This window comes from Dipodomys merriami, unplaced genomic scaffold, assembly GCF_024711535.1.
Source record: "Dipodomys merriami isolate MVZ:Mamm:240054 unplaced genomic scaffold, mDipMer1.0.p SCAF_49, whole genome shotgun sequence".
Lineage (NCBI taxonomy): Eukaryota > Metazoa > Chordata > Mammalia > Rodentia > Heteromyidae > Dipodomys > Dipodomys merriami.
In genome coordinates, this window is record NW_027206057.1 from 6,455,605 (window position 1) to 6,481,993 (window position 26,389).

The 26,389-nt window shown below is 39.5% G+C and overlaps 2 protein-coding genes across 2 annotated transcripts in view; both read right to left on the minus strand.

Moving 5' to 3' along the window:
- Gtf3c3 (general transcription factor IIIC subunit 3) overlaps positions 1–14,911 on the minus strand; it is a 39,269-nt gene extending 24,358 nt beyond the window's left edge. Inside the window, exons 1-8 of the mRNA XM_069995710.1 lie at positions 14,725–14,911; positions 12,238–12,340; positions 10,236–10,423; positions 9,204–9,327; positions 6,505–6,696; positions 5,893–6,058; positions 4,047–4,194; positions 2,332–2,404 (exon numbers count right to left, since the gene is read on the minus strand). Of these exons, the coding sequence (XP_069851811.1) occupies positions 2,332–2,404; positions 4,047–4,194; positions 5,893–6,058; positions 6,505–6,696; positions 9,204–9,327; positions 10,236–10,423; positions 12,238–12,340; positions 14,725–14,826 (1,096 nt within the window). The 5' untranslated portion in view covers positions 14,827–14,911. The remainder of the gene's footprint in view (positions 1–2,331; positions 2,405–4,046; positions 4,195–5,892; positions 6,059–6,504; positions 6,697–9,203; positions 9,328–10,235; positions 10,424–12,237; positions 12,341–14,724) is intronic.
- Positions 14,912–18,291: 3,380 nt separating this feature from the next.
- Positions 18,292–24,137, minus strand: CUNH2orf66 (chromosome unknown C2orf66 homolog). The gene is made up of 3 exons (XM_069995844.1): positions 23,894–24,137; positions 22,580–22,778; positions 18,292–19,082 (listed from the first exon to the last, which is right to left on the minus strand). Exons 1-2 carry the CDS (start codon positions 24,014–24,016, stop codon positions 22,599–22,601), a joined length of 303 nt encoding a protein of 100 aa, XP_069851945.1. The 5' UTR covers positions 24,017–24,137; the 3' UTR covers positions 18,292–19,082; positions 22,580–22,598.
- Between the last annotated feature and the right edge of the window lie 2,252 nt (positions 24,138–26,389).

Sequence of the window (26,389 nt, forward strand, 5' to 3'; positions counted from 1 at the left end):
GGAGGTGACTGGGGCCTGAGGACCTAAAGCAGTGTGGCCCTTTCTGCCAGGTAAAGTCACAGCAAGATAGAGCCAAGTAAGAGGAAAGGGGCCCTGGTAGATACCAAAATCTCTGTTGCCTTCACCTTGGACTTCCTAGTCGCCAGAACTGAATATATTTCTGCCATTTTTAGTAACACTAGATCTAAAGTATTTCATCTCAGTAGCCAAATGCACTAAAGATGTATAAATGAAAAGCCTTGCTTTTTAGATCAAATCATAAAGGTCAATTTTCAGAAAAGGGAAAGTTCAGCTCTACTCTAATTATACAGAAGAGCATTTCATAAACTACAGGGCACTGCTACTCAAGTTGGAATCTAAGAGCCATGCCAATCCAAACCCATCACTAGGCAGCTAAGTACACAGCTTCAGAGCTAGTATTTAGATGTTATTACTTTGCCAATGTTAAGGTGTATGTATAATCACACAGCTTATATATCATGAACTAACATTTAACCTCACCTTTAGAAAACCTGTCAGGCACATCTAATTCTAGGACTCAGAGATTGAAGGAAGAGAATCAAGAGTTCAAGGTTAGCCTAGGATACATGAGTCGCTATCTTAATAAACTTGTCTTGGTTGAACTCCCACTAGATGTTTCACATTTAGAAGAATTAAGAAACTTGACCCTCAACAGCAATACTTAATCACCAACAAACATTCATTTCAAAAATGCATATGGGAAACAACCTTTGTAAATATTTCAATCTCCAATCTTCCACACATCTTTTTCTTTAGTTATTTTAGCCGGATGCCAGTGGCTCACACCTGTAATTCTAGCTACTCAGGAGGCTGAGATCTGAGGATCACAATACAAAGCCAGCCCAGGCAGTAAAGTCCATGAGACTCTTATCTCCAATTAACCACCAAAAAGAAAGAAGTGCTGCTTCAACTCCAGCCTTGAGCGCAAAAGCTAAGAGACAGCATCCAGGCCCTGAATTTGAGTTCTAATACTAGCACATGCACACATACATATACACACACACACATACACATACATACTTTATTAAGAAAGTTATTTCATCATCTCCCATCAAAACCCTCACAGGACATAACAGGGTAAAAGGCACTCTCCAGGAAATCTCTTACAAGAACAGATACCTACTCTGCCTTAAGATGATCAATTTTTCACAAGCTCAGATAGGATATTCTATATTGATATTTGAAAGAAGAGTTTTAAGAAACACTGCTGGCCATACTTCAGGTATAATTTTCTAACCAGATTGCTAACTATATATGTGATTCTGTAAGTTTTAAACACAAAAAGAAAATGTATTTTTTTACTTTTCTCAGTACTGGAGAATGATCTCAGGTCTCAGACATGCCAGGCAAACAATCCAGCACTGAGCTACACCCCTAGCCCTTTATTTTTTTATTTTTTTTGAGACAGGATTTTGCTATATAGACCAGGTTGAGCTGGAACTCATGATCCTTCGGCCTCTACTTCCTGAATACTGGGATTATCAAAGTGCAATATTAAGTAGAATTTTTAATAGTAGACCATCTTGGGGAAGGCATGATGGTATGTGCCTTTAACCCTAGCTACTAGGGAGGCAGAATTATAAGGACTGAGTTCCAAAGCTAACTCACACAAAACCATGAGACTCTATCAGAAAGACTAAAAGCAAACAGGATGAGCAAATGGCTCAAGTGTTAAAGAGTACTTGCTTAGCAAGCCAAAGCCCTGTCTCCAATCAAGTATCAAACATACACACAAAATAGTACAGCATTTTAAGTCCCTTTAAGTCTTTTTTGAAAAGCAAATTGATATAGATATAAAATAATTTTTTATTGTTATTATAACTGTTGTTGGTGCCAGTACAGGGACTTAAATTCAGAGCCCATCACTCTGCTTGCTTATTCATGGCTGATGCTCAACCACTTGAGCTACACCTCCAGTTATCTAGAGATAACATTCTCAAAGGCATTTATATTTTGGCTGGCTTTGAACCACAATTCTCTGATCTCAGTCTTCTAAGTTAGCTAGAAGTGAAACACTGGCACCTAACAATCTGAAAGTTTTGATAAGCTGATAATAACTTATTATTTTTCCTATACAAATTAACAAAAAAGACTTGTTGGTCAGGAGAAACAGCAAGTTCAAACAGATATACTAAGAAAAGAAACACAAAACATTTTTTAAAACTTAGTAAACCAATACTCACAAGAAAAGTACCAAAATCTCTCTAAGGATATTGGAACTATTTACTGTAGGAACATTACCAATTCAAAATACCCCATTATGAGCAAAAGCAGGCTCTGTATGCCTTCCTATAAAAAGGAAACTATAACCTTCATTCTCTTCGGAGGTGCTTTCTTCTGACATTTTCTTTTCTAGTGCTATTCCAGAAAAATCTGTAATAACCTAAAAAAATAGGAAAGAAAGATTTAGGAATCTTTTCATAAAGCAAAGATTTGTACAATTAATTCAAGTAATACTTATAAAAATGGAGGATAGCCAGGTGCCGGTGGCTCACGCCTGTAATCCTACCTACTCAGGAGGCTGAGATCTGAGGATCGCGGATCAAAGCCAGTCTGGGCAGTTAAGTCCATGAGACTCTTTCTCCAATAAGAGTCTCCACTATCCTTTCATGCAATTGTTTCTAACATATTTATAAGATGATTTCTTTGTTGCTTTGTATGTCTCTCCCCCACTGTATAACCCATGCTTTTACTGTATTTGATGTTGGTATAATTTGTGGAGGGGAAGGGAAAAAAACAAATCGTTTAGGGATACAGGTGGACCCATTGCAACAATGAGATGTACAAGTCCTTATGTCGAAAAACGAACTTTACAACTTTGGTGAGGGGTTGGGGGAGGGGGGAGAATGGGAAGGGATGGGAAGGAGAAACAAAGAGAAGGCAAAAATGCTTGATAAGAAATGTACTCGTCATCTTGTCCATGTAATTGTAACTCCTCTGTACGAAATTGTAACTCCTCTGTACGGTATTCTCACAATAAAAAAAAATAAATTAAAAAAAAAAAACCTCTACTAGAAAACTGGAAGTGGCTCTGTGGCTCAAGCAGTAGAGCGCTAGCCTTGAGCTGAAGAGCGCAGGGACAGCGCCCAGGTCCAGAGTTCAAGCTCCACAACCAACAAAAAAAAAATGGAGTATAAAAAGAACAGTATAGCCGGGTGCTGGTGGCTCACACCTGTAATCCTAGCTACTCAGGAGGCTGAGATCTGAGGATCGTGGTTCAAAGCCAGCCCAGGCAGGAAAGTCCATGAGACTCTTATCTCCAATAAACCACTAGAAAACCAGAAGTGGCGCTGTGGCTCAAGTAGTAGAGCACTCGCCTTGTGTTGAAGAGTGCAGGGACAGCGCCCAAGCCCAGAATTCAAGCCCCACAACCAACCAAAAAAAAAAAAAAAAAAAAAAGAAGAGTAGGTCTTTTTAAAATAAGAAATCCTCACTGATAAACATTTTATATCACATTAATATTAAAGATAAAAAATAACCTAATTTTCCCAAAGGAACCATGAGAATTCAGACAAGGGCATCACTCCTCTGTTGGGTCTTGCTACCATGAAGTGTAGACACACTGGCACCCGTGGTAATGGCAATATTCTCTATCATTTGATAACTCCATTTCATGTTTCAAACACAATTACAACAGAATCAAGAAATCTATTATGAATGTATAATCCTTAAGAATATAATTTAAAGCATAATTAAAACAAGAAATTCACCGGGTGCTGGTGGCTCACGCCTGTAATCCTAACTAATCAGGAGGCTGAGATCTGAGGATCACCATCCAAAGCCAGGCCGGGCAGAAAACTCCATGAGACTCTGATCTCCAATAAACCACTCAGAAAATCGGAAGTGGTGCTGTGGCTCAAGTGGTAGAGCACTAGCCTTGAGCTGAAGAGCTGAGGGACAGCACCCAGTCCCAGAGTTCAAGCCCCATGACCAACAAAAAAAAAGAGAAATTGCCAATTTTTAAGCATTTCTGGAACACAAAATATGTTCAAAAATCTAAGAGAAAAACACATGAACATTCCTACCTCCAAAGCTTTGTCAAACTGCTTATTAGAAATGTATAGTTCAGCTGCTATGTTAACATCTTCCATGGAGACTAGGCCCTGGTGCTTTGAGAAAGCTTCTTCAATGATGTTAATAGCTGAAGTACTGTCATTGGCTTCATAATAACTCCTAAAAGAGTAAGTGGATGAATACTTAATTCCTTAGGCCATCTAACAATTAACTATTTTCATTTTCTGAAAACTGAAAGAAAAAAAAATTTCTTTTAAATCACAATATGCACTTTGGCTTTCTGGGCAGCACTATGATGGCCGAAAAAGAAAACATTTAGCAAAGGTGGTAAAAGGAGGCCACGAGGACAGTGGTCAACTCATTTGCTAAGAAGGCTTTATATGAAGTGAAAGTACATGCTACATGTACTGTAAAGAATCAGTGCTGAGGGTATGGCCAGTGGTTAAAGTGCTTGCCAATGGATTTTGCTCTAATTAATAACCACTAGCCTCAAGGGGGCTCACTGTATCTATCTGAGTACTTCTCAAATTTGAACCTGCATGTAAAATCAACTATGTATCTGTAAAAGGACACATTCAGATCCAATAGAGTTGGGCTCAGATCTTGCATTTCCGACACCTCCTGAGTAGTGTAAATGCTGCCAGTTTGTGAGCTAGTAAGGTTCTAGACAGTAATCTCACAACTTCTCTCTTCAGACCTCTTTATTCTCATGTCGTTTGTATATTATCAAGAGAATCTGATCAAATGTCCCACACACTCCCAACATGTCTACATGCTGACCAGCATGGCCGTCAGTATACATGTGTACTGGTCTTCTCCATCAGTATATATAAGTCCAACTGCCTCTGGATCCCATTCCTTCTAATCTTCTCAAGGATATTGCTTAAGAAATTGTCCCTTCTCTCATAAAACTTCAATATGTCTCCCAATTTCTATTGTTCCCTTCTAAACATAAATACAACTTTTCCCAGCTTAAAAATCTTACCTCTATACCTCATTCCTCTATTCCACTGGAAAGTTCCTCCAATGAGTTGCCCATCCCTCACCCAGTTTCCAGTGCCCCGCCTCCATTCTTTTTAACCTAATCCAATCATCTTTGCCTCTTGCCAAAACAACTCTCATCATCAGTTTTCAATGTTTATGTAGTGACCTCTTTGCTACACTGCACATGGATGGTTATCTCACCTCCTGGAGTTCCTTCTTCCACAAAATTCTGTAACAGCATGTTCTCTGAGTCTCTTCCTCTTTCACTGGCCACTTCCTTTTAATTTCCCTACTGTTTCTTCCTCTTCTCCCTGACTTCTAAGCACTGCAGTACTATCTCAGGGTTCACACCTTAAAACTCTATGCCTTTACCCATCCACAATCTGATTATTTCTCAATGCCTCCTGCTGTTGGTATTCTAGCCCAATTTACTATTTTCACCATGACATACTATTTCCCACTGGTCTCCTAACACTCTTTAATCTGGAACCAAAACAAAAGGCAGAATTGATAACATTGAAGTCAGATTAGGTCACTTTTCTATTCAAAACACTCCAGTTGCTTCCAAACATACTCAAAATAAAAGACAAAGTCCTCATAATAATCCACAGGGCCAACTTAAAAGAACATGTTCCAATTGTTAGCTTTTGAGCAACAGAAATGTAACGTTTTATGTAAAAATGTCTAAGGCATCACAGTTGACTTAAAAACAGAAAAGTACTGAGGAAGAAAAACACCTCATCACCTAGGCAAAATAGAAGGCAAAACACTTCCAACCTCAATAAAACATATACTCTATTTTAAATACATGCTTTGATTTACAAAATACAATGACTGAAAAAAATATATATGTATGTATAACCCCAAACTTACTTTGCCATGTCTCTAGCCAATTGCATAAAACGTTCTCCATCAGATGGAGACAAGAGATTTAAAATTCGCCTGTAACCATCCATTGCCATCTTATGATCACCCATCTGCTCATAAAGGCTTGATCGTTCCCAAAGAAAACGGACATTAGTAGGTTCATATTTAAGAGCTAGAATGAAAGAATAAAAATTACATTATCAAAACAAAGGTGCATGGTAACTAGAGGTGACTCATCATCTCAGATACAACTTTAATTCTCCGAGGGAAAGAAGGAAATTATTCTGGAATAAATTTATCTTCACAATAACTCTTGACTAGTTTTAAGACCAAATAGACCCTGAGTCTCCAAAGTAATCATCTTGATTTGGTCACTCCAGTCTGATGTTAACTCTCAAGTAACAGCTTTACCTTGCTTGGAAATTTAAAGCATTGTTCATCTACCACCTTTGTGCTGCATTAGCTCACATTATAAAGTTGCTGATAAACAGGGACCTCAGATATCCCAAGTACCAAGTTTATTACCCCAAAATACATTTCAGCTAGCATTACAACCCAGAAGAGCAAGTGCATATACTATGAAACATATACTCAAAGTGAGAAAAATATTTCAATTACCTTTTGTATAGCAAAAAATAGCCTGCTTGATATTGTCTTGTTCCAGAGACATTTCTGCCAGTCTAACCCACTCTTCTGTGTCACTGGGATTTAAGTGGGCAGCAATCAACTCAAACTGCAATGATTTCTCCATGTCACCTTGATCCTCATAGATCATGGCAAGAGTAGAGAATGGCTCATAAGCCAGAGGAGCTAAAATAAATGAAAGAAAATAAAAATGAATTCCACCACTAAGAGATTTAAAGTGATGTCAATCCTATGATTCAAACTGTGGATCAGTTTTCTAATATTTAAACTCTTTAACTCACTCTATCAGAATTATACGAACTATTTTCATAGAACTTATAATAAATATTAGATTATATGTGTTCTACTTATTTTCTTATACTTTTAGGTTGTTATTTAGACAAAGTCTTGCTATAATGCTTGGGCTGGCTTCAAACATGCTATGTAGCTCAAACTTCTAGTCCTCCTGGCTCAGCCTAAGAACTGGGATAACATAGTTGTTATTTTTAGCATTATTATGTAGTTGTTTTTTTTTTTTTGGGGGGGGGTGTCCGGTCGTGGGGCCTGAACTCTGGGCTTGGGCGCTGTCCCTTAGCTCTTCAGCTCAAGGCTAGTACTCTACAACTTGAGCCACAGTGCCACTTCCAGCTTTTTTTCTTTTTTTGCTTATGTGGTGCTGAGGAATCGAACCCAGGGCCTCATGCATGCAAAGCAAGCACTCTACCACTGAGCCACCTTCCCAGCCCCTGTAGCATTTTTTAAAGCATTATGCTTCTTTTAACAACATATAATTTCATGAAACCTCTAAATTCTAATCTTCCTTTTAAAAAAATCTCTTCACTAAGGTTAACCTGGTTTACTAACTTGGCAAGTTTACCCCAATACACATCAGCCACATCAATGGGATTGAGTTTTCATGATCCAACTCACACAACTGAAAGTATGGGTTAAAAAGAATGCCTTAGCAACACCTAAACTCAGGATAGCAAACTGAGTACTTAATTTGCATTTCTGAAATACTGACATAACAAAATTCAGAGATTACTAAAAATCAAAGTCAAAGATCAGTTCTCAAAAGATTATAAACTGAAATGAGAAACAGGAAGCAAAATACCCTGAAGAAAAAAGTTCAGTTAATCCTATTCTGATAGAAGAACTTTAAAAAAAAAAAAAAAAAGCAGAACACGAGTGGTGGTTCACACCTGAAATCCCATCACTCAGGGACCAGTGGCTACCCTGGGCCATATAGCAAAACCATGAGAAAAATAATTTTTTTTTAAAAAGAGGAAGAAAGGAGAAAAAACAGTGGTCACAAATTACCCTAATGAATAATCCAAGAATTAAAATAAGACTTCTAAAAGTACTCTAGTCTAACTAAATACCAAAACACAGAAAGGTAAATTTAAAGTTTTCTGTATTATAATTAACGCTAGAGTGTCAAACCGACAATGATCAGGAAACAATGTGATTTAATCAAAAAACAATTTTCAGAGATGTTCATCAATATGTCAAAGATGGGTCATTTAATTAAGAGATAAAATGACAAATTTAAGTATATCTTTACCAAAAATAGATTACAGTATTTTAACACTGCCAAATCTGGAAAATGAAAGGAATTTAAAAGAGCACTCCTCGAGTGATTTTAACATAACATGCTCTCCATTTTTTTTTAAACAGATATAGTTTTACTTTTTATTTTATTTTTTATTTTTGTTGGTCATGGGGCTTGAACTCTGGGCCTGGGCGCTGTCTCTGAGCTCTTCAGCTCAAGGAGAGCACTCTACCACTTCATGCTCTCCATTTTAACAAACATGACCAAGGCTGAGGGTGTAACCCAGGCTCAAATCCCTGCACCACAATAAATAAAAAATATATTTAGGGCTGGGAAGGTGGCTCAGTGGTAGAGCGCTTGCCTTGCATGAATTTAGGCCTTGGGTTTGATTCCTCAGCACCACATAAGCAAAAAAAAAAAAAGCCGGAAGTGGTTCCGTGGCTCAAGTGGTATAGCGCTAGCCTTGAGCTGAAGAGCTGAGAGACAGCACCCAGGCCCAGAGTTCAGGCCCCACGACCGGACCCCCCCAAAAAAACCACACACACGCACGCACGCACGCACGCACGCACACACGCACGCACACACACACAAGAAATAAAAAACATTTAACAAGCCAGGTGCTGGTGGCTCACTCCTGTAAACATAGCTAATCAGGAAGTTAAAATGTCGGGATGCTGGTTCAAAATCAGCACTGACAGAAGAGTCCATGAGACTCTATCACTAATCAATCAGCAAAAAGCCTGAAGTAGAACTGTGGCTCAAGTTGTAAAGAGCCAGCCTTGAGTGAAAAAACCAAGTGAGAGCATGAAGCCCGGAGTTAAAGCCCCAGCACCATTGCCAAAAAATAAACTGATTAATTAAATTAACAGTACAAAAATCTAAAATCCCTAAAATGAAAAGAAACAGAAACTAAGAGCAGGTAAAAGTGCAATAAATATTGATGGTATTTCCCTGAGTCATAGCCTGTAGTTCTCACTTGTTTGGTAATAACTCCTATTGAATGTGAAAAGAAGCTAACTGTTACCAGATGCTATTACCTCCAACTTCTGAATATATTTTGCAAATAATGCAATGAAGAGCTCCCTCAATAGAGTTACTGAGTAATAAATGCTATTATCAATAGAATCCCCACAGAAAACACCTTGTCTTATGATTTCCATGCACATCAATATTGCCTCTTCACGTTCTCCTCGAGCAAAGCGAATATTGGCTTCTCCCATGAGACCTCTCAGAGCTCTGGGAAGTTTACTCCGAGGTCTTTTCTCCTGTGTATAAAAAAGACATGGAGTTATGCTAAAATACAGTAGTACAAGCTTAAACTTCAATTCTAACTATATTCATATCGGAAATAATGTAACTGAAATTTCCCTCTCAACCTTAAATCTTCTAAACCCAGAACTAAGTACTAAAGTGACAATTGTGATTGATTCTTTAACATTAAAGTATAATTGTAAGGCGAATAAAAAGTAAAAGTCCAATGCAGAAAAGAACAGGTGATCATATGATATTCTAAGGAGAAAGGAGCATCTAAGAAGGTAAAAACAAAACTCACTCCTTTGGAGAAAGTTCAAAACACAGTAAAATATATAAGCAAAGCAAAATTCCAATGGTAAGCAATTGCTAAATGACTGATTAAGAGAATGAATTGACTTACATGCTAGGAATCTTGTATGAGATGCTCTACTAAAGAAACTTCTTTCAAATTTACGAACTCAGAATGAACTTGGTTAAAAAAAATACCTTACTATGGACTTTTCTTTTTTTGGTCAGTCATGGTACTTGAACTCAGAACCTGGGCGCTGTAAAGGTGAGCTATCTACCACTTTGAGCCACAGCTCCATTCCCAGTCTGCTGGTAGTTAACTGGAGGTAAGAAAGCGTCTCATGGACTTTCATGCCCTGGCTGAGTTTAAACCAGTGATCCTTAGATCTTAGCATCCTGAGTAGCTAGGTTTACAGGCATGATTACAGCACCTGGCTAACCTTTCAACAGAAGAACTACAATACATACTGACACATGAATAACTATGGTTCTTGTAAAAACTGAAAAAAAACATCAAGGAGTATGTTCCCTTTCTTTCTTTGTACTATTTTCCCAGTACAACTTAAAGCTTCCTTTTCAATGACTATGTCATCTTACACTGTTCATAAACACCAAAAAAGGAACAATTTACTTTCATCATTTTCTTGGTCTCACGATTGAGAACCATCTCCAGTACAAAGACATCCCCAGCAGTGGGCTGCTCTGGTGTTTCCTCCTCTTCCTCCTCTTCTTCCTCTTCCTCCTCATCATCTTCAGTCTCTCCAAGCATGGAAGCAAAGACCTTATGAACAGACTTACTCACGCCATCTGATGTTTCTCCTAAGGAAGACATGTGAGGTTGAAAAAAATCTTTAGAATACTCAGCAGTCAAAAGAAAACAGTACTCTAGTTTCCCAAATATAAAAGACAATATCAAACATCATCCAGCTTTAAAGTGAAATTTAGTAAATGAACTCTCCCCCAAAAATACAAAGAGAAACTGTCAAAAGCCTCATTTTTTATGACTCTATAAGAATGGCTATCATCCTTTAGGCCTCATTCAGACATATAGGCAAACTATTGAGGTAACAGAAGTACAAAAGCTCAAATACAGTATCCAAGCCCTGAGTTCAAGTTCCAAGACTCACACTCATTCTCTCTCTCTCTCTCTCTCTCTCTCTCTCTCTCTCTCTCTCTCTCTCTCTCTCTCACACACACACACACACACACACACACACACACACACACACACACACACACAAAACCCTATCTGCATAATGTGTACAAAAGGAGCTCAAGAGCAAGAATTTGGAAGTGGTATTAAAGCAATGTCCAGGAGAAAAAAGGAAACATCCTGGAGACCATATATTCCTATTAAGTTTTGTCAAAGCTCCTTCAAAACTGACCCCTTTGTCTGTTCCATATACATACTCACACTCACCAAGAGTCCTGGCAACAATGTGACAATTTTTTTAAGGAAAAAAAAAGTGACAATTCTTTCCAAGGATATATGCAGCCTCTTATCTCTTTAAATGTGATAGGATTATTCTGGCAGAGGTAGCTAGTTCTTAAGTACTTAACTGCTCATGGTGAGAAGTGGACTCAACTGCACAGATAAGGAAGGATGTACTGGCTGTTAGAACAACTTCGGCCCCTTTTCCCACCACACTAGTCTGGAAAACTAAGAAACTGTAGCCTCAATTCTCTTTCCTCTTTTTTCCTTCTTTCCTACATGGTTTAGGCAGGTAGGCATAAAGCTTGTCTTCTTCCAAAGGCTTCTGTATCTTGTAATAAAGGCTTACTACTACCAACCAAAACTAGCCTAGTTCAGCTCTCTGATCAGGCCCTACACACAAATCTACATCCTAGCTGACAGTTCAGCATCTTAGGTAAAACTTGGCAAGGGCAAATGGATACCATGATACTATGGATACTATCAGCATTCTCATCATTAGAAAAGTTTATCAATCACTGGAAATGAATAAATTTGCATATAGGTTGATAAAGTAGGCTTTAGTCTGAATGCACTAACCAAACCTAGTATCTGGACATGAAAAATGAAGGAAGGACTAAATCCTAAACCAAGGCAGCATGTCCTATGTCTACACAGTATGTATGTGTATTTGATCAGCCTTCTGTTATGACAAGGGTAGAAGGAAGTTAGTTTGTAAAGAAGTAAAATTTGGGAGAGGATAGTGTGGAAGTATTCTGTAATTGAGAGGGCTAATTTAAACCATCGTAACACCAAATTACCCCCAGTTCAAAAAAGAAAAGTTCTTGGTAAAAGTAAGTTAGTTTGTATAGAAGTATAATTTGGGAAAGGATAGTCTGGAAGTATTCTGTAACTGAGAGGGCTAATTTAAAACATCATAACACCAAATTACCCCCAGTTTAAAAAAAAAAAAAGTCCCCAGATGAGTATATCTATTTGAAATACTGTTCTACCAATAAAATTTGCCAAAATAACCATTATTATATATATAATGGCTGAAAATATTTGAGCAGCTACTATGTATCAAACACTATTCTTCTGATAAACCATTATTCTTCTGATAAACCATAACACAGTATCAGGGCAACGAAAAAGAAAATGTTTTCACTAAATTACTCAGATACTCAACATTTAACTTGGGTAGCAAATGATCTTAACATACCTTCATTGCCATCTTTGTCCTGGGATTTGGTAGAGCTGATCCCTGATGATGACGGAACTTCAGAATCATCTGGATTCTCTTCAGCTGATAATTTTCCTTTTTCCTGAAGATTTGAATTGAAAATTAGTTAACTGATCCCAAAAACTAGTGACTGACTCTTTCCAGTTGAGAATAGAACCTGTGCCTAATTTCTACTAATAAAACAAGTCTCCACACACATAATATGTCAAGTCTAAATTTCACAATGAATATCTGGCAATATTTCTGCAATTGCCATACATTTTCTAGTACTTAGATCTTATCTTTTGGTCTAAATAAGTCATGTGTTTAAAAACAAAAAAGGATCATGATGACTTTTCTAAATCTAACACTTTTAAGACATGGGGGGGGGGTGGGAAGTTGGCTCAGTGGTAGAACACTTGCCTTCTATGCATGAGGCCCTGGGTTCGATTCCTCAGCACCACATAAGCAAAAAGAAAAAAGCCAGAAGTGACGCTGTGGCTCAAATGGTAGAGCGCTAGCCTTGAGCTGAAGAACTGAGGGGCAGTGTCCAGGCCCAGAGTTCAGGCCCCACGACTGGACCCCAAAAAAAAAAAAGACATGAGAGGCACTTAATAGTCAAAATAAGAAATCATCAGTTAACTTCAAGAAGTTCGATTATGTTTATTTTCCCATGGACTTCAGAAAAGTAAGATGTGTGGATAGTCCATTTTTTCCCTTTTCTTGATAAACATGAAAAATAAGGCATAAAGTACAGTCATGATAGTGCATGCCCCTAATCCTAGCTACTCCCAGAGGTTTAGATCCAGAGGACAGCAGCTCAAGGTCAGCTCTGGCAAAAGTTCACAACAGAAAAAGACCCCATCTCAACAGAAAAAGCTACTGTGTAATGGCATGGCCTATCTTCCCTGCTATTGAGGGAAGCATAGCTAGCATCTCAAAAATAACCAAAGCCAGCTGGGAATGTGGCTTAGTGGTGGAGTGCTTGCCAACCATGCATGAAACCTTGGGTTCGATCCCTCAGTACCACATAAACAGTAAAGGCCGGAAGTGACACTGCAGCTCAAGTGGTAAAGTGTTAGCCTTGAGCAAAAGCAGCTCAGGCCAGGCCAGGTCAGCCCTGAGATCAAGCCCCAGGACTGGCAAAATAATAATAACCAAAGCCAAAAGGGGTGAGAGTATGACTCAAACGGTGACGGTCTGGAAGCCCTGAATCCAAACTCCAGCACTGCCAAAATAATAGTAATAATAGTAATAATGAAAAAAGATATAATTAAAAATACTCTTCTCATCAGACAAGTACATTCACATTTTGGGGGGGGGGGGGTCCGGTTGTGGGGCCTGAACTCTGGGCCTGGGCGCTGTCCCTCAGCTCTTCAGCTCAAGGCTAGCTCTCTACCACTTGAGCCACAGCACCACTTCCGGCTTTTTTCTTTTTGCTTATGTGGTGCTAAGGAATCGAACCCAGGGCCTCATGAATGCAAGGCAAGCGCTCTACCACTGAGCCACCTTCCCAGCCCCTACAATCACATTTTTTGTGTGTGAAGATTCCATCACATCAATGGAAGGCTCCTCAGCTATTACAGGAGCTAGGGGTTCAGGTTGCAGCTATGCAGCTCTCAGTGGTAGCTCTGGGATGGGAGTGGGAGGAGCTCAACCCTTCCGTTTAGAAATGGAAAAACTGCGGAACCTACCAGGGGTTGGTGGCTCATGCCTGTAATCCTAGCTACTGAGGAGGCTGAGATCTGGGGATAGCGGTTCAAAGCCAGCCGGGGCAGGAAAGTCGTTGAGACTCTTATTAACCACCAGAAAACCGGAAGTGATGCTGTAGCTCAGAGCAAAAAGTTCAGGGACAGCACTGAGCTCCTGAGTTCAAGCCCCAGGACTGGCAAACAAACAAATAAATCAGTGTAGAGTAAAATGTAATTCAACTGACGTGTTTCTACATCGCGTGGTTCTCACATCGGTGTACTCAGTTAATGAAAATCCTTAATTTGCTTGGGGAATGATGAGCAAAAAGATCAGAGACAGCGCTCAGGCCCTCAGTTCAAGCCCCAGGACCGGCACAAAAGAAAGAAAGAAAAAAAAAAGGAAGCAAGGAAAAGAAGAGAAACGGAGCCCTGATGAAGAGAGGCGAGTAGCCGGCCCACGGTTACAAAGCACTTAATATCGAAGCTAGGATTCGAACTAGTAAGACTCCTGCGCTCCACTCTCCCCGCCGCTCCCTTAAAGCCGCAGCCGCAGCCGCGCGGGCGTAAGAGCCTGGGAGAGGAGCGGGCGCCAAGACCCGAGACTTCGGCGGGGAAAACGTCTGCGGGGGAGCCACGGCGGGGGTTTCCGAGCGCGAGGGGGAAGCTGCGGGCCCCGCCGTCCCGCCTCCCCGCCCGTCCCGCCTCCCCCCCCCCCGTCTCGCCTCCCGTCCCATCCCCCCCCTCCCCCCGTGGGGCCGCACGCCCGAGGGCGCCCCGGCCGGGCCTAGCGTCTCACTTTCTTCTCCCGGGTCTTCCTCTCTTCCCTCCGCCTCTCGAACTCTTCAAAGGAGATTTTCCCTTCCAGGTAGTCGATGAGTTCTGGACTGAACCCCGACATAGCTGCAGACTCGGCTCAGGCGGCCCCGAGACAGACAAGCAAAGGGCAGCAGCCACGACTTGAACTGGCGCACCCGGAACGCTAAGAAGACGGACGGAGGGACAGACCTGACGTCCGCCTAGGAAACACGCCCGGCCGGCTCTGCGGTCGCCGCGCTCGGGTTCCGGGCGCCTTTTGCGCCTGGGCCTTCCGGGGGCGGGGCGGGCCTGCCTCCCTCGGCTCCCCATCCACCTTCATTAAGCAGGTGGGAAGCGTGCGTCAAGACGTATGGGTGGAGGTGTAGCACACCTCCAGTTTTAAAAAGAATCAAGCAGTTGGAGTCAGACATTGTTACCCACCTAGGCCATCTTGGGCATATTGCATACTTCTCTCAAGACAATCCTTAGGAGTGGACGTTACTTCGAACGCTACAATCCTGTGTAGGATAAATACTAAAATTATTTTGTTTTATTTTCGGTTTAAGCACCAACTCTACCACTGATCTACGACCATACTTCTAACAATCAGGATTTGAAATCTCCTCTCTGACTTCAAAGCCATGTGTGTTAATTATGATGATGCACTTTTCCCTCAGTGGAACTATTTTTAAGTCCTACACACTTTTCTGGGTTGCATGTTTTTGCTTGTCCTATTCTAGAAACACTAACAATAAACATATTGAGAACAGCTTTAGTTGTTCTATGCCAGCTTGGAAATTTGTACTCAAAACACATCTGTGGGGTGAACAAATGCAGCAGTAGTACTCACTACTCATTATGTTGAAAATGAACTTGTGGGTGGAGATAGGAGGGAAAAACTGGTTGAGAGTGAACGAAGTGGTGACACTGTCCAAAAAGAAATGTACTCTTTATCTGATTTATATAACTATGAATCCTCTGTACATAACTTTTATAATAACAATAAAAATAAATGAGCTAAAAACACATTTTAAAATCATATTATATAGAAATGTAGGTGCCTTTGGAATCTGGAGCTGGGGAATTGAGTTAATACTCAGCAGAAGTTAGAGACAAATTATAGAGAGGTTATCATTTGGCCATCTTTATAATATTCCAGGTGAAGTAACCCAAGAATGGCTAAATGAGGAGCTATGACCTGCAAAGCAGCACTGCCAGATGAAATAAAAAATATCCCACAGCTAGGAGTCATTCCTTTTCTCAAGAGAAAGGAGCTTCGGAAGCTTACCTGGTATGTGTTATGGCATTCTATAGAAAACACTCATAGGAATTGTCTCCTGAGGTTTTCTAGGCAATTAGGGAAACTATATCTAAGAAGTCAAGATTTCTGCAGCCCTAACTCTCACAAAGAAAAGAAAAGAATCAAAATTAGTAAGGGTGGTTACCTGGAAAGAAGAAAATATCTCTAAGACCCAAATGGCTTAATTTGTTTTATTGTTGACCATCTGGCATATGAGAATAACAAGTCTGGAGATACAGATTCATGTTAAGAAAATGGGAGTAATGAATGGGGGTAGAAAAGAAGTTGAACTGACCAGGAATATCTTCATGACATGAAAATATTTTTGAGTAGTTAAAAGTGTAGCAGAAGCCGGGCACTGATGGTTCACGCCTGTAATCCTAGCTACTCAAGAGGCTGAGATCTGAGGATCACGGTTCAAAGCCAGCCTGGGCAGGAAAGTCTGTGAAATTCTTCTTATCTCCAATAAACCACGAGAAAAATGGAAGTGGGACTGTGGTTCAAGTGGTAGAGCACTCACCTTGAGCTGAAGAGCGCAGGGACAACGCCCAAACCCAGAGTTCAAGCCCCACAACCAACAAAAAAAAAGTGTAACAGAATATCTTAAAATTTTTAATCTTCTTGTTTTCCTTTTTTCTTCACTTCCTGGTAGTGATTTGTCCCTTGATGAGTCAGAGGTATCCACATTGTTAAAGCAGTCTTAAAAATAGCAAGAAGAAACATTTTGGTCTTTCAGACTGATTTTTGAGAACAAAAATGGCAAATCTGAAGGAAGCAGAACACGGAACGCAGGTCATAACAACAGTATTAAAGAACATGCACAAAGAGAAGAAATTATTCTGTTCTTTCTCCTTGCCTAAAGGAGGGGGCCTGGCGAAGTTATGGTATTTTGCTTTCCTGTAGGCTTTTGTCTTTACTGAAAAAGTTAGTGGCAGCTGTCTCCTGGGCTTCATCATTATAGACCAAACATCCTTGAAAGTGAAGGTATTGTCTCCTTCCAGGAGCAGATTTGTTTTTTGACCAGTATAATAAAAATAATGTTTTCTTCCAGGGCATGTTTGTTAAGAGTCCTATTATAAGACTGGGGTCTCTGTGTTTGCAGTTCTTCAACTTTGGCACAAACACACTTGTTTCCAGCAGAGCCTTGAACCCACACTCACATGCCTCTTCCAGACCTAGGGAATAAGGAGAACCCACATAAAATAAACAACCCATGATGCCTTCTGCACCTGAGCCAAAAATCAATCCTCTCTGACAGTAGTCTCATTCTTTGCCAGGATCAATAGAATGCAGAAAACTAGTTTGTAGCTTGAAGGAAGGCTAGAACCTCACACTCTTAACACTTCTTGAGAACACTGGGTCTAGGGCAGAGAACAAAAGGCTATGATCTGGGAATGGGGTCCTCGTTGGAGAGGAGCAGAGTCAGTCTAAAAGGCATCCAAGGTCCTGAATAGAAAGGTTCCACAAGCCCCCTGACAGCCTGCAAGATTGCTGATTTTTTTCTATTCAAAGAAACGCTACAATCCTTTTGTTTTCTTAGCTATACTTGTCTTCCTCACGGGTTTAGGAATGTGTGCAGAGAGGATTTGAATGCCAGAATGATGGGGCAGACCAGGACATTACTAACACGGTGTCTAAGAAGTGAGTATCACATAGTCACATATGTTGACCATAAAAGCCTTCAACTTCCAATGGCAGCATTGCTATAATGCCATTCACAATGAGCAACCATGGCGAATATGCAGGTGCATGGCCCTGTCCTAAGATTCTGCAAGCATACATTATCCCATTGCCTCTCTGAACTGATGAGCATTCCATTTGTGAAAACCTTGACACCAGAAAAGGGGTGGTGATTAGACAGGGAAAACCAGTTGTTAGTCTTGAATGGAACTCTGCAATGATAAGGCACTCCTTATGACTCTGACATAAATTTGAATAACCTATGCTTTTATGATTGTCAGTAATTACTTTAAAATGGTGTGAGAATATATCAACTAAAAGCAGCTTCTCCTATCATGTGAAGGATGGCAGACTAGCACATATCTACTTCATGTTGCCAAGTGTTTACTGAATACTTGCTGCATGCTACATTTCTCTCAATGCTGGGGAAGTAAAGGTGAATTACATGAGGTCTTCCTTACAAAGATCTCACAACCTCCAGGAAAAGCAGACACAGGAAAAGCAGACTCACTATCACAGAATGTACTAAACCAGACACAAAATTTGTTCTTGCATAAATATTTTATTGTTGAGATTCCATATCAATAATCCACAAAAAAGACTCAGTAAACTACTTTGAAATGCAGGCTAGTCACATTAGGACACTGGCAGTTGTGTTCAGTGCCATCTTCCCTTTGCTTGAATCACAGAAACGATTTCAATATTTCCATGATGTGGAAAAAGTAGCTATGTCAAATAAACATGCGAATCAGAATAATTCATCATGAGTAATGGCATGGAGAAGAGAATGGCTGGAAAAAGTAGATAATTCTCCACTTTCTTTTTATTTTTGAGGATAGTGTGTTGAGGACTGAGGTCTGGGGCGTGGCTAGGATATTTAGCATAGACCGTGTCCAACTCTGAGCATCATAGACTGAGAGTATCTCCCAAGAGATCTTGACAGCTCCAAGAATCCTATTCTGTGCTTTGTTTCAATTCCGTTGTGGATATTTACCACCCTCATTTGTATGAAATGAACACAATGAAGTTTCTCAATAGCATATACTAAAAAGTGGGAATACATACTGGTGTATGGTTATAGAATGAAAAGGCTCTTCAAAATCAGGCCAACCTCTCCAAAATATATGCATACATATGTCTCAAAGTTTTGGCAATTTATATATCAATACATAAATGTAGAATTAAATCATTACAAATTGGCAAACACAGAATACACACACAGACACACAGACACACAGACACAGACACACACACACACACACACACACACACACACACACACACACACACACACACACACACACACACAAGTTTAGCCTTAACCATGGTGGAGTTTTTCTACTGAGAAGCTTCTGCTACAGTTCAAAATGGCCAGACACCTGGAAGAAAAGAAAGCAACTGTTACAATGAAATAGGAAAGAGAGTCTACCTATGATCAAAGCTAAGACCACCAAGTCTGATTTCAAACTCAGAGATGTTAAGGACGTAATTATGTAATTATGAAACCTACTCCAAATCAGACTTTTGCTTCTTTCTAAATCAAATACCTCAAGTATTATAGTATTGTATACTAGATACCTTCTCAGTGTCCTGCCCTTAACCATTAGCCCATCTCTGCTTACACAAAAGTATTTGTCTGACACCTCCTAGGAAGTAGAAATTAGAAGAGATGATTTATAGGTGGACAAACTGATGCTGACAAGTAACTTATCTGCTTTACACTAAGGGATTGTGAGATTAGTTCTTTATTTAGCATCGGATAACCAAGGGCCTGAAAGTAAAAATAATCATGGGGAACCATTAACACCATTATGTTGATTCCATCTATCTTTTCATGTTAAGTCACTATTCAACTTCATACTCCACTTGGTAAGTCACATCTTTATTTTAGGATAATAATTACTTATAAATCATTAGTAGTTAAGAGAACTACTAATGAAAACTAGCTCACAAGTGTAATAATGTTCGGCGCATGCTTTATCACAATTCATCTGTCTAATGGTGGGAGAATAAAAGATTCCAATTGTGATTTATCTCCTTTTGTTACTCAAACAAACAGCAGAAGCACTAGAATCATAACATGTTTGCTTGGAATACCCCCATAAACCTACTTTAAAAAATAGTATATACTAGCTGGGTGCTATTCAGGTGGCTGAGATCTGAGGACCTAAGTTTGAAGCCAACCCAGAGAGAAGTCTATTAACCAGTATTAACCAGAAGAAGTGTGGCTCAAGTGGTAGTGTGCCAGACATATGCTTTTTAGCCAAGTGAGAGTGTGAGGTTCTGAGTTCAAGCCCTATTACTGTCATAAGTAAACAAATAAATTTGGTAAGAATTATAAAATAATCATAAAGTTCACACTTTAACATATATATGCATTTTAACTTTTTCTCTAAACAAGGAAATTCAAGTTTGAATATATATATATATGTATATATATTCAAACTTGTTTATATATATATAAACATACAGTACTTTCTAAAAGAATCACTCCTTTGTGGATATTGTATTCTTTATAGCCAAAAGGGAGTGAAAAGGAGAGAAAAAACAAATATGAAAGACTAGACTATAGAATTCCAACCATGTGACACTTGGAAAATAAGAGTCACTAAAAAGATTTATGTGGCCCAGAGGCTCTGTGGAAGTGAGCAGCACAAGGGACTTGGGGGGCGATGAAATTGTTCCATGCATACTGTACAGATGGGTGCATACATTATGCATTTGACAAATGCACAGAACTGCATTACTTGTGTTAGGCAAGCATGAACCCTAACGAGGTAAACTATGAACTTTTGTTAATATTCATGTATCTATACGGACTCATCATTTATAACAACTGTACCAAGATAATAAAGATGGTAATAATAAATGGGAAAACTGAAGGGGTGAAAGGGTAGGATACATGGACTTTCTTCATACTGTGTTCTTCTCAAGTTTTTTCATACTATAACTTCTTTGAAAAATACAATTTATTTATTTTATTTATTTTTTGCCAGTCCTGGGGCTTGAACTCAGGGCTTGGGCACAGTCCCTGAGCTCCTTTTGCTCAAGGCTAGCATTCTACTACTTGAGCCACAGCACCACTTCTGGCTTTTTCTGTTTATGTGGTACTGAAGAATCAAACTCAGGGCTTCATGGTGCAAGGCAAGCACTCTACCACTAAACCACATTCTCAGCCCTATTATTTTATTTTGCTTTGTGCCAGTTCTGGGACTTGAACTCAGGGCCTGGACACTGTCCTAAGTTTTTGGTTGAAGCTCTTGTTCTTTATTTCCACAGTTCCATTTACAGCTTTTTGATGGTTAAGTAGATATAAGCATCTCAAGGACTTTCCAGCCACGGTTGGCTTTGAATCTTGATCCTCAGATCTCAGCCTCAGGCATGAGCCATAAGCATCTAGCAATAAAATGTATTTAAAATACATGTGCAATCAGTGAAAAGAAAAAAAAGAAACATTCTTTTAACTTTTATTCCCTATTTAATCCAATTGTTTCAGTTGTTGTATTCATATTAAATTTTGGATATAGGTGAGAGTATACACTAGTTCATTAATTTAATAATCGTATTGAGAGTGACAATTTTACCATTTTAATATACTTCCTCTAGAAAATATGCTTTAAAAACCATAAGTAGCATTTCTTTTTAAAAAGTTATCTTTAAGGCCAGGCTCTGATGGCTCATACCTGTAATCAAAGCTACTTAGGAGGCTGAGATCTGAGGATCTTGGTTCAAAGCCAGCCTGTGCAGGAAAGTCTATGAGACTCTAATCTTTAATTAGCCACCAGAAAGCCAAAATTGGAGGTGTGGCTGAAGCAGTAGAGCCCTAGCCTTAAGCAAAATAAAATGTAAAAATAAAAAATAAAAAAGCTCAAGAACAGCACTCAGGCCCTGAGTTTAAGCCCCAGCACAATGAAAAACTAAAATTATCTTTAAGTAGTTGGACAAAGGGGTTTCAATTCAACAAATGAGTATATAAGTACAATATAACTTGATAAATGTCAATCCTCCATCGGCCCTGTCTTTCCCAACCCTACCCACACTCATTTTGTTGGTTCCATGTCCACATATGTACATCAAATACAATGACTTTTCTTCCACTTTTTCTTTCCCCATTTGTCTACTTCCCCTTGACTTTTCCTCAAACCCCCCAAAATGTGTTTCAGCTTCCTGATATTCATTTTGTTAAGCTGTTAATCTTTTGTTTAGAGGACTTATACATTGGTATCCTCCCCTGAGTATACCATACTTTAGTTGATTTGTTTATGTATATATTCTTATGACCCTGCATATTCACACATGGTTATAATTTAGATCTAACTCCACATATGAGAGAAAAAAATGAACCTTTTGTTTCTCTGAAATCATAATTATAATTTCTTTAAAAAACAAAACAACAACAATAGACATGTTAGGCACCTGCAATTCTAGCCTCTCAGGATGTTGATCTGAGGATTATGATTCAAAGCCAGTTTGGACAGGAAAGTCTGTGAGACTCTTATCTCCACTAAACTACCAAAAAAGCAAGAGGTGAGGCTGTGGCTCAAGTGGTAGAGCACTAGCCTTGAGCACAAAAGCTCAGAGACAGCCCTGAGTTCAAGCAGGACTGGCACACACACCACACCACACACACACACACACACACACACACACACACACACACACACACACACACACACACACACACGACTATAAAATATCTGACCCAAAGCCATGTATATAACAATAATGCATATAATGAGAAATAAACATCCATTTCTATAATGAAATAAAACCATTTCCCAAAGAAAAACTTCCAGATCCAGTGTTTATTGGAATATCCAACTACTTAACAGTTGTATGTTTGCACAGATCCTGGGGTTAAAGTAGCAGCTTTTACCTGATCTCAGAGGAAACTTTCAGCCTTCAAGATGTTTAGGGAAGGAGTTTTTCTGCTCTTCATAATCTGCAAATGCAGCAGCAATACGCTCTGATTGGAAGGACAGGGGCCTGGGATTCTCACTCATGGAGAAAATATTTGGAAACTTCCCTAGATCAAGACCTCTGCCCTTAAAATATGCCTGAAGGCTTCTGAAAAACTAAAGAGAGAAAGAAAATGGTCAACATCATGTAGAAAATGAAACCTCAAAATATTCAAAGTTGAATGTTTTCCCTTTCTCTTTTCCTTCTAGAATTGAATTTAAGTCTGGTCTAGGTAGCTTATAGTTGAAATTTTTTAAAAAAAGGAAAAAAGAGAAAAGTACAAGGTTTAGCTTTTTTCCTCCCCCACCTCCGTCCTTACCTTCTTCTTTCTGATATTTAAACCCTCAAAAAGACAGATGATCCATCACTCTTGGTGAAAATCAAGAGTGGATATCCATTATTCAACAACACTGTAGGCACAGAATTCAGGGTAAAGCATCTCTGAATACTCAAGCCAGAGAAGTAGCTAAATGCCACAGTGATCAGATCGGGTCTCCTTTGATGAAAGGTTTGTCCCAGTCCCTGCCTGCTGTAGTGGTTTCTTTTCTGAGAAGAGCTTTCCAGATTCATTTTAGGAAATGAACACAAAGAAGCTGTGCACAGAGCATAGCTCAGTTTGTTTTTTAATCTTACAGTTATGTTTGTATTTGTATGCTTATTGTATTTGTTATATGTTCTAAAGATTTGGACTGATTTATTTTCTATTTTTTAGGAAACTGCATGTTGAAAATAAACAGTAATGATGCAGGATCAACTTTCAATTTCTTGCAATTGTGGTTTGTAAACAAGGTTATCTCATTGAACAAATAGAAATTCCTCAGTTTCATTCTGTCTCTGTCTCTCTGTCTCTCTCTGTGTGTCTTTCTCCCATCAACTGCCTGTCTCTCATACTAGAGATCAATCTCAAGGCCTTACACACATTTGGCAAGTGTTTACCACTGTGTTATATCCCCTAGTAATTACCATTGATTCTGTAAAGTATTAGAAATACCATAAATTTCTCTCTCTCTCTCTCTCTCTCTCTCTCTCTCTCTCTCTCTCTCTCTCTCTCTCTCTCTCTCTCTCTCTCTCTCTCTCTCTCCCCTCTCTTCTTTCTTCTCTCTCTCTCTGGTCCCGTTCTATTGGGAATCTTCTCCACCCCCATTTTCTCCTCTCCACCATGCTCTAGAATACAGAACCTATACTTCCAGTTCCCCCTGCACCCACCTACATGCCCCAGCAGTGTTCTTACCAGTTCTCTGTTCCTGGGGTTGCTGAGTGGCTTCCATTTGTCTTCATTTCTCAGTGTGGTTCCATGCACATGGCTAGTAAACACCAGGGCAGCACACAGCAGCAGGAGGTATACATTGGCCATGATTCAAGGAAGCTGAATAAAAGGAGAGACCAGAGGACTGACAATGGTCATTAAGAGACATCGTCAGAGAAGAGAAAGAGGAACCACGTGTAAAGTCAGACAAGAAAGAGAAATCATGTATCAGGTCACAAATTTTACAACCATCTTCTTTCCAGATTCACTGAGGCTCTCCAAATTCAACTGGTTAGCTTGAGGCATTTTGTTTTTATGATGATGAGAAGATGATAGTGAGGAGCAAAGAAATTCTGAATATGACCTAGAAAATTTGGGGTATGTTTTTTTATCCATGAAAAAATGCACACTTTATTATCTCCAAGGAAAGTGCAAATTTTAAAACAAAACCAGAAAAATCAAAACCTTCCATTAACAGTCTTTACAGTCTTTTAAAAGAGAAAAATAAAAAGTGGGAGAAAAAAAGACTTCAGATATCCTAAAGTGAGAAACACACACACACACACACACACACACACACACACACACACACACACACACACACACACACACACACACACACACACACACACACACACACACACACCGAGTCAGTCAATCAAACAAACAGACATCCACCCCAATGCAGATAGGGACAGTCTTCTATCCCTAAGCCAAAAGACAGACAGAAACCCAAAGCACACACAGTAAGGCTTACCAGGAGCTGGGTTTTGGCTGGCCCTTGTAGGTCAGCCTGCCTACGGTCTGCAGGAAGATTTACAGGTACTTATACCAGGGGATGGGCTGCAGGTGGGAGTCACTGATGTGAGCAGAGGGAGTTCAGAAATAATGATTCCATTTCCTTCCATGGCACAAAGACCCTTGTGTCAGGTGCTGAGGCTTCTACAGGGGTAAACTAGGTATCTTGTAAGTGCAGCAGCCACTTCTGAACCATTGGGCATTGTGTGTGTGTGTGTGTACATGTCTTTAAATAAAACCCACAAGACATTTCCACATAGCAAAGTGGCTTTTTCCTTTTTCACATGTAAGAAAAGTTTTGTACAGAGCAGCTGGGACTATGATGATGATTAGCCCACCTAATAGAATGTTCTTCTGGAGATATGAGTTTTCAAAATGACAGCATTATTTTTTGAACAGGTAATTCTATTGCAAGAGATAAAAAAATTGCTTTTCAAAAAAACTTCCATGTTATATTTCTTCTGAGAATCTCTAGAAGCGTTCTAAGTTTGAAACAGTGACACAGTTTACCACAATGTCCCATTCAGAAAGGAGCAATAAGATATCATGGGCTTCATGGAAAAAAAGAATTGCTATGCCTACAGTATCCCTGTGCTGAATAAATGCCATCTGCAGAAAATGGTAGGGTCCAGAAATTGGACTTGATTAGTTGTATAGTTGCTTTGGTTCCAATGATTCAGAACAAAATTCAGGACAAGCTCCTTGAAGAGAAGGCTGGTAATGGGGGCTAGAAATAGAATGTCTGCTTATGGTATCAGACTTGCTGTCTTGACCTTGGACAAGTGATTCCAACCTTCATTACTTCATTTCCTTTGATTTTACAGACACAATCTCCTTGCCTCTCCTCTCCCCTATCTTTTCTTTTCTCCATGTATATTTACACTGTATTCCAATAATTTTTTCTTTTCTTTTTCAACTGAGGCTTAAGTAGCTGAGGCTGGTTTCAAATTGATGATCTCCTGCCTTAGCCTCCCACATACTGGAATACTGGATTTATAGGTGTGTGTGTGTGTGTGTGTGTGTGTGTGTGTGTGTGTGTGTGTGTGTGTGTGTGTGTGTGTGTGTGTGTGTGTGTGTGTGTGTGTGTGTGTGTGTGTGTGTGTGTGTGTGTGTGTGTGTGTGTGTGTTTTACTGAAATGAACTTTTTTACAAGAAATCTTTGACCAACTGCTTATTAGGTGCCAGGTGTTGAACTAAGCTTTGAGGACAAATTAGAAAGATGATAAATGAGCCTTTTCCCTCACTGATCAAAGAGTAATGGCACACAAATTTTAATTGAATCACTTAACATACATTGCACAGATACAAATGATCTTTTGTACTAAGAGAAAGTGGAGAATGAGTTATGTGATTCAGAAATGGAGCCTGACACACTAAAGCAACTGCAAATCAGTTTGTGTTCAGGAGATGATGAGACCAAGGAGCCTGAGGAGAGTTGGGTTGCAGAGGTGGTCAGATGATGATCCTTCTACGCAAGCAATGCTACATGATTAAAATATCTGAAAGGATCTAGATGGGCTGATTGGACTGGCATTTAAAAAAAAATCCTCTAGCTGCAGTTCGTGAGATCTCCTAGCAGCGACAGGGACTGTGCAACTGGATAAGCAGAGCTGAAGCTCCCAGGAGAGGTCTGAGAAGGAAATAGAAATAGGAAAGAGAATTGTTGATGTAGAAATGGACCAG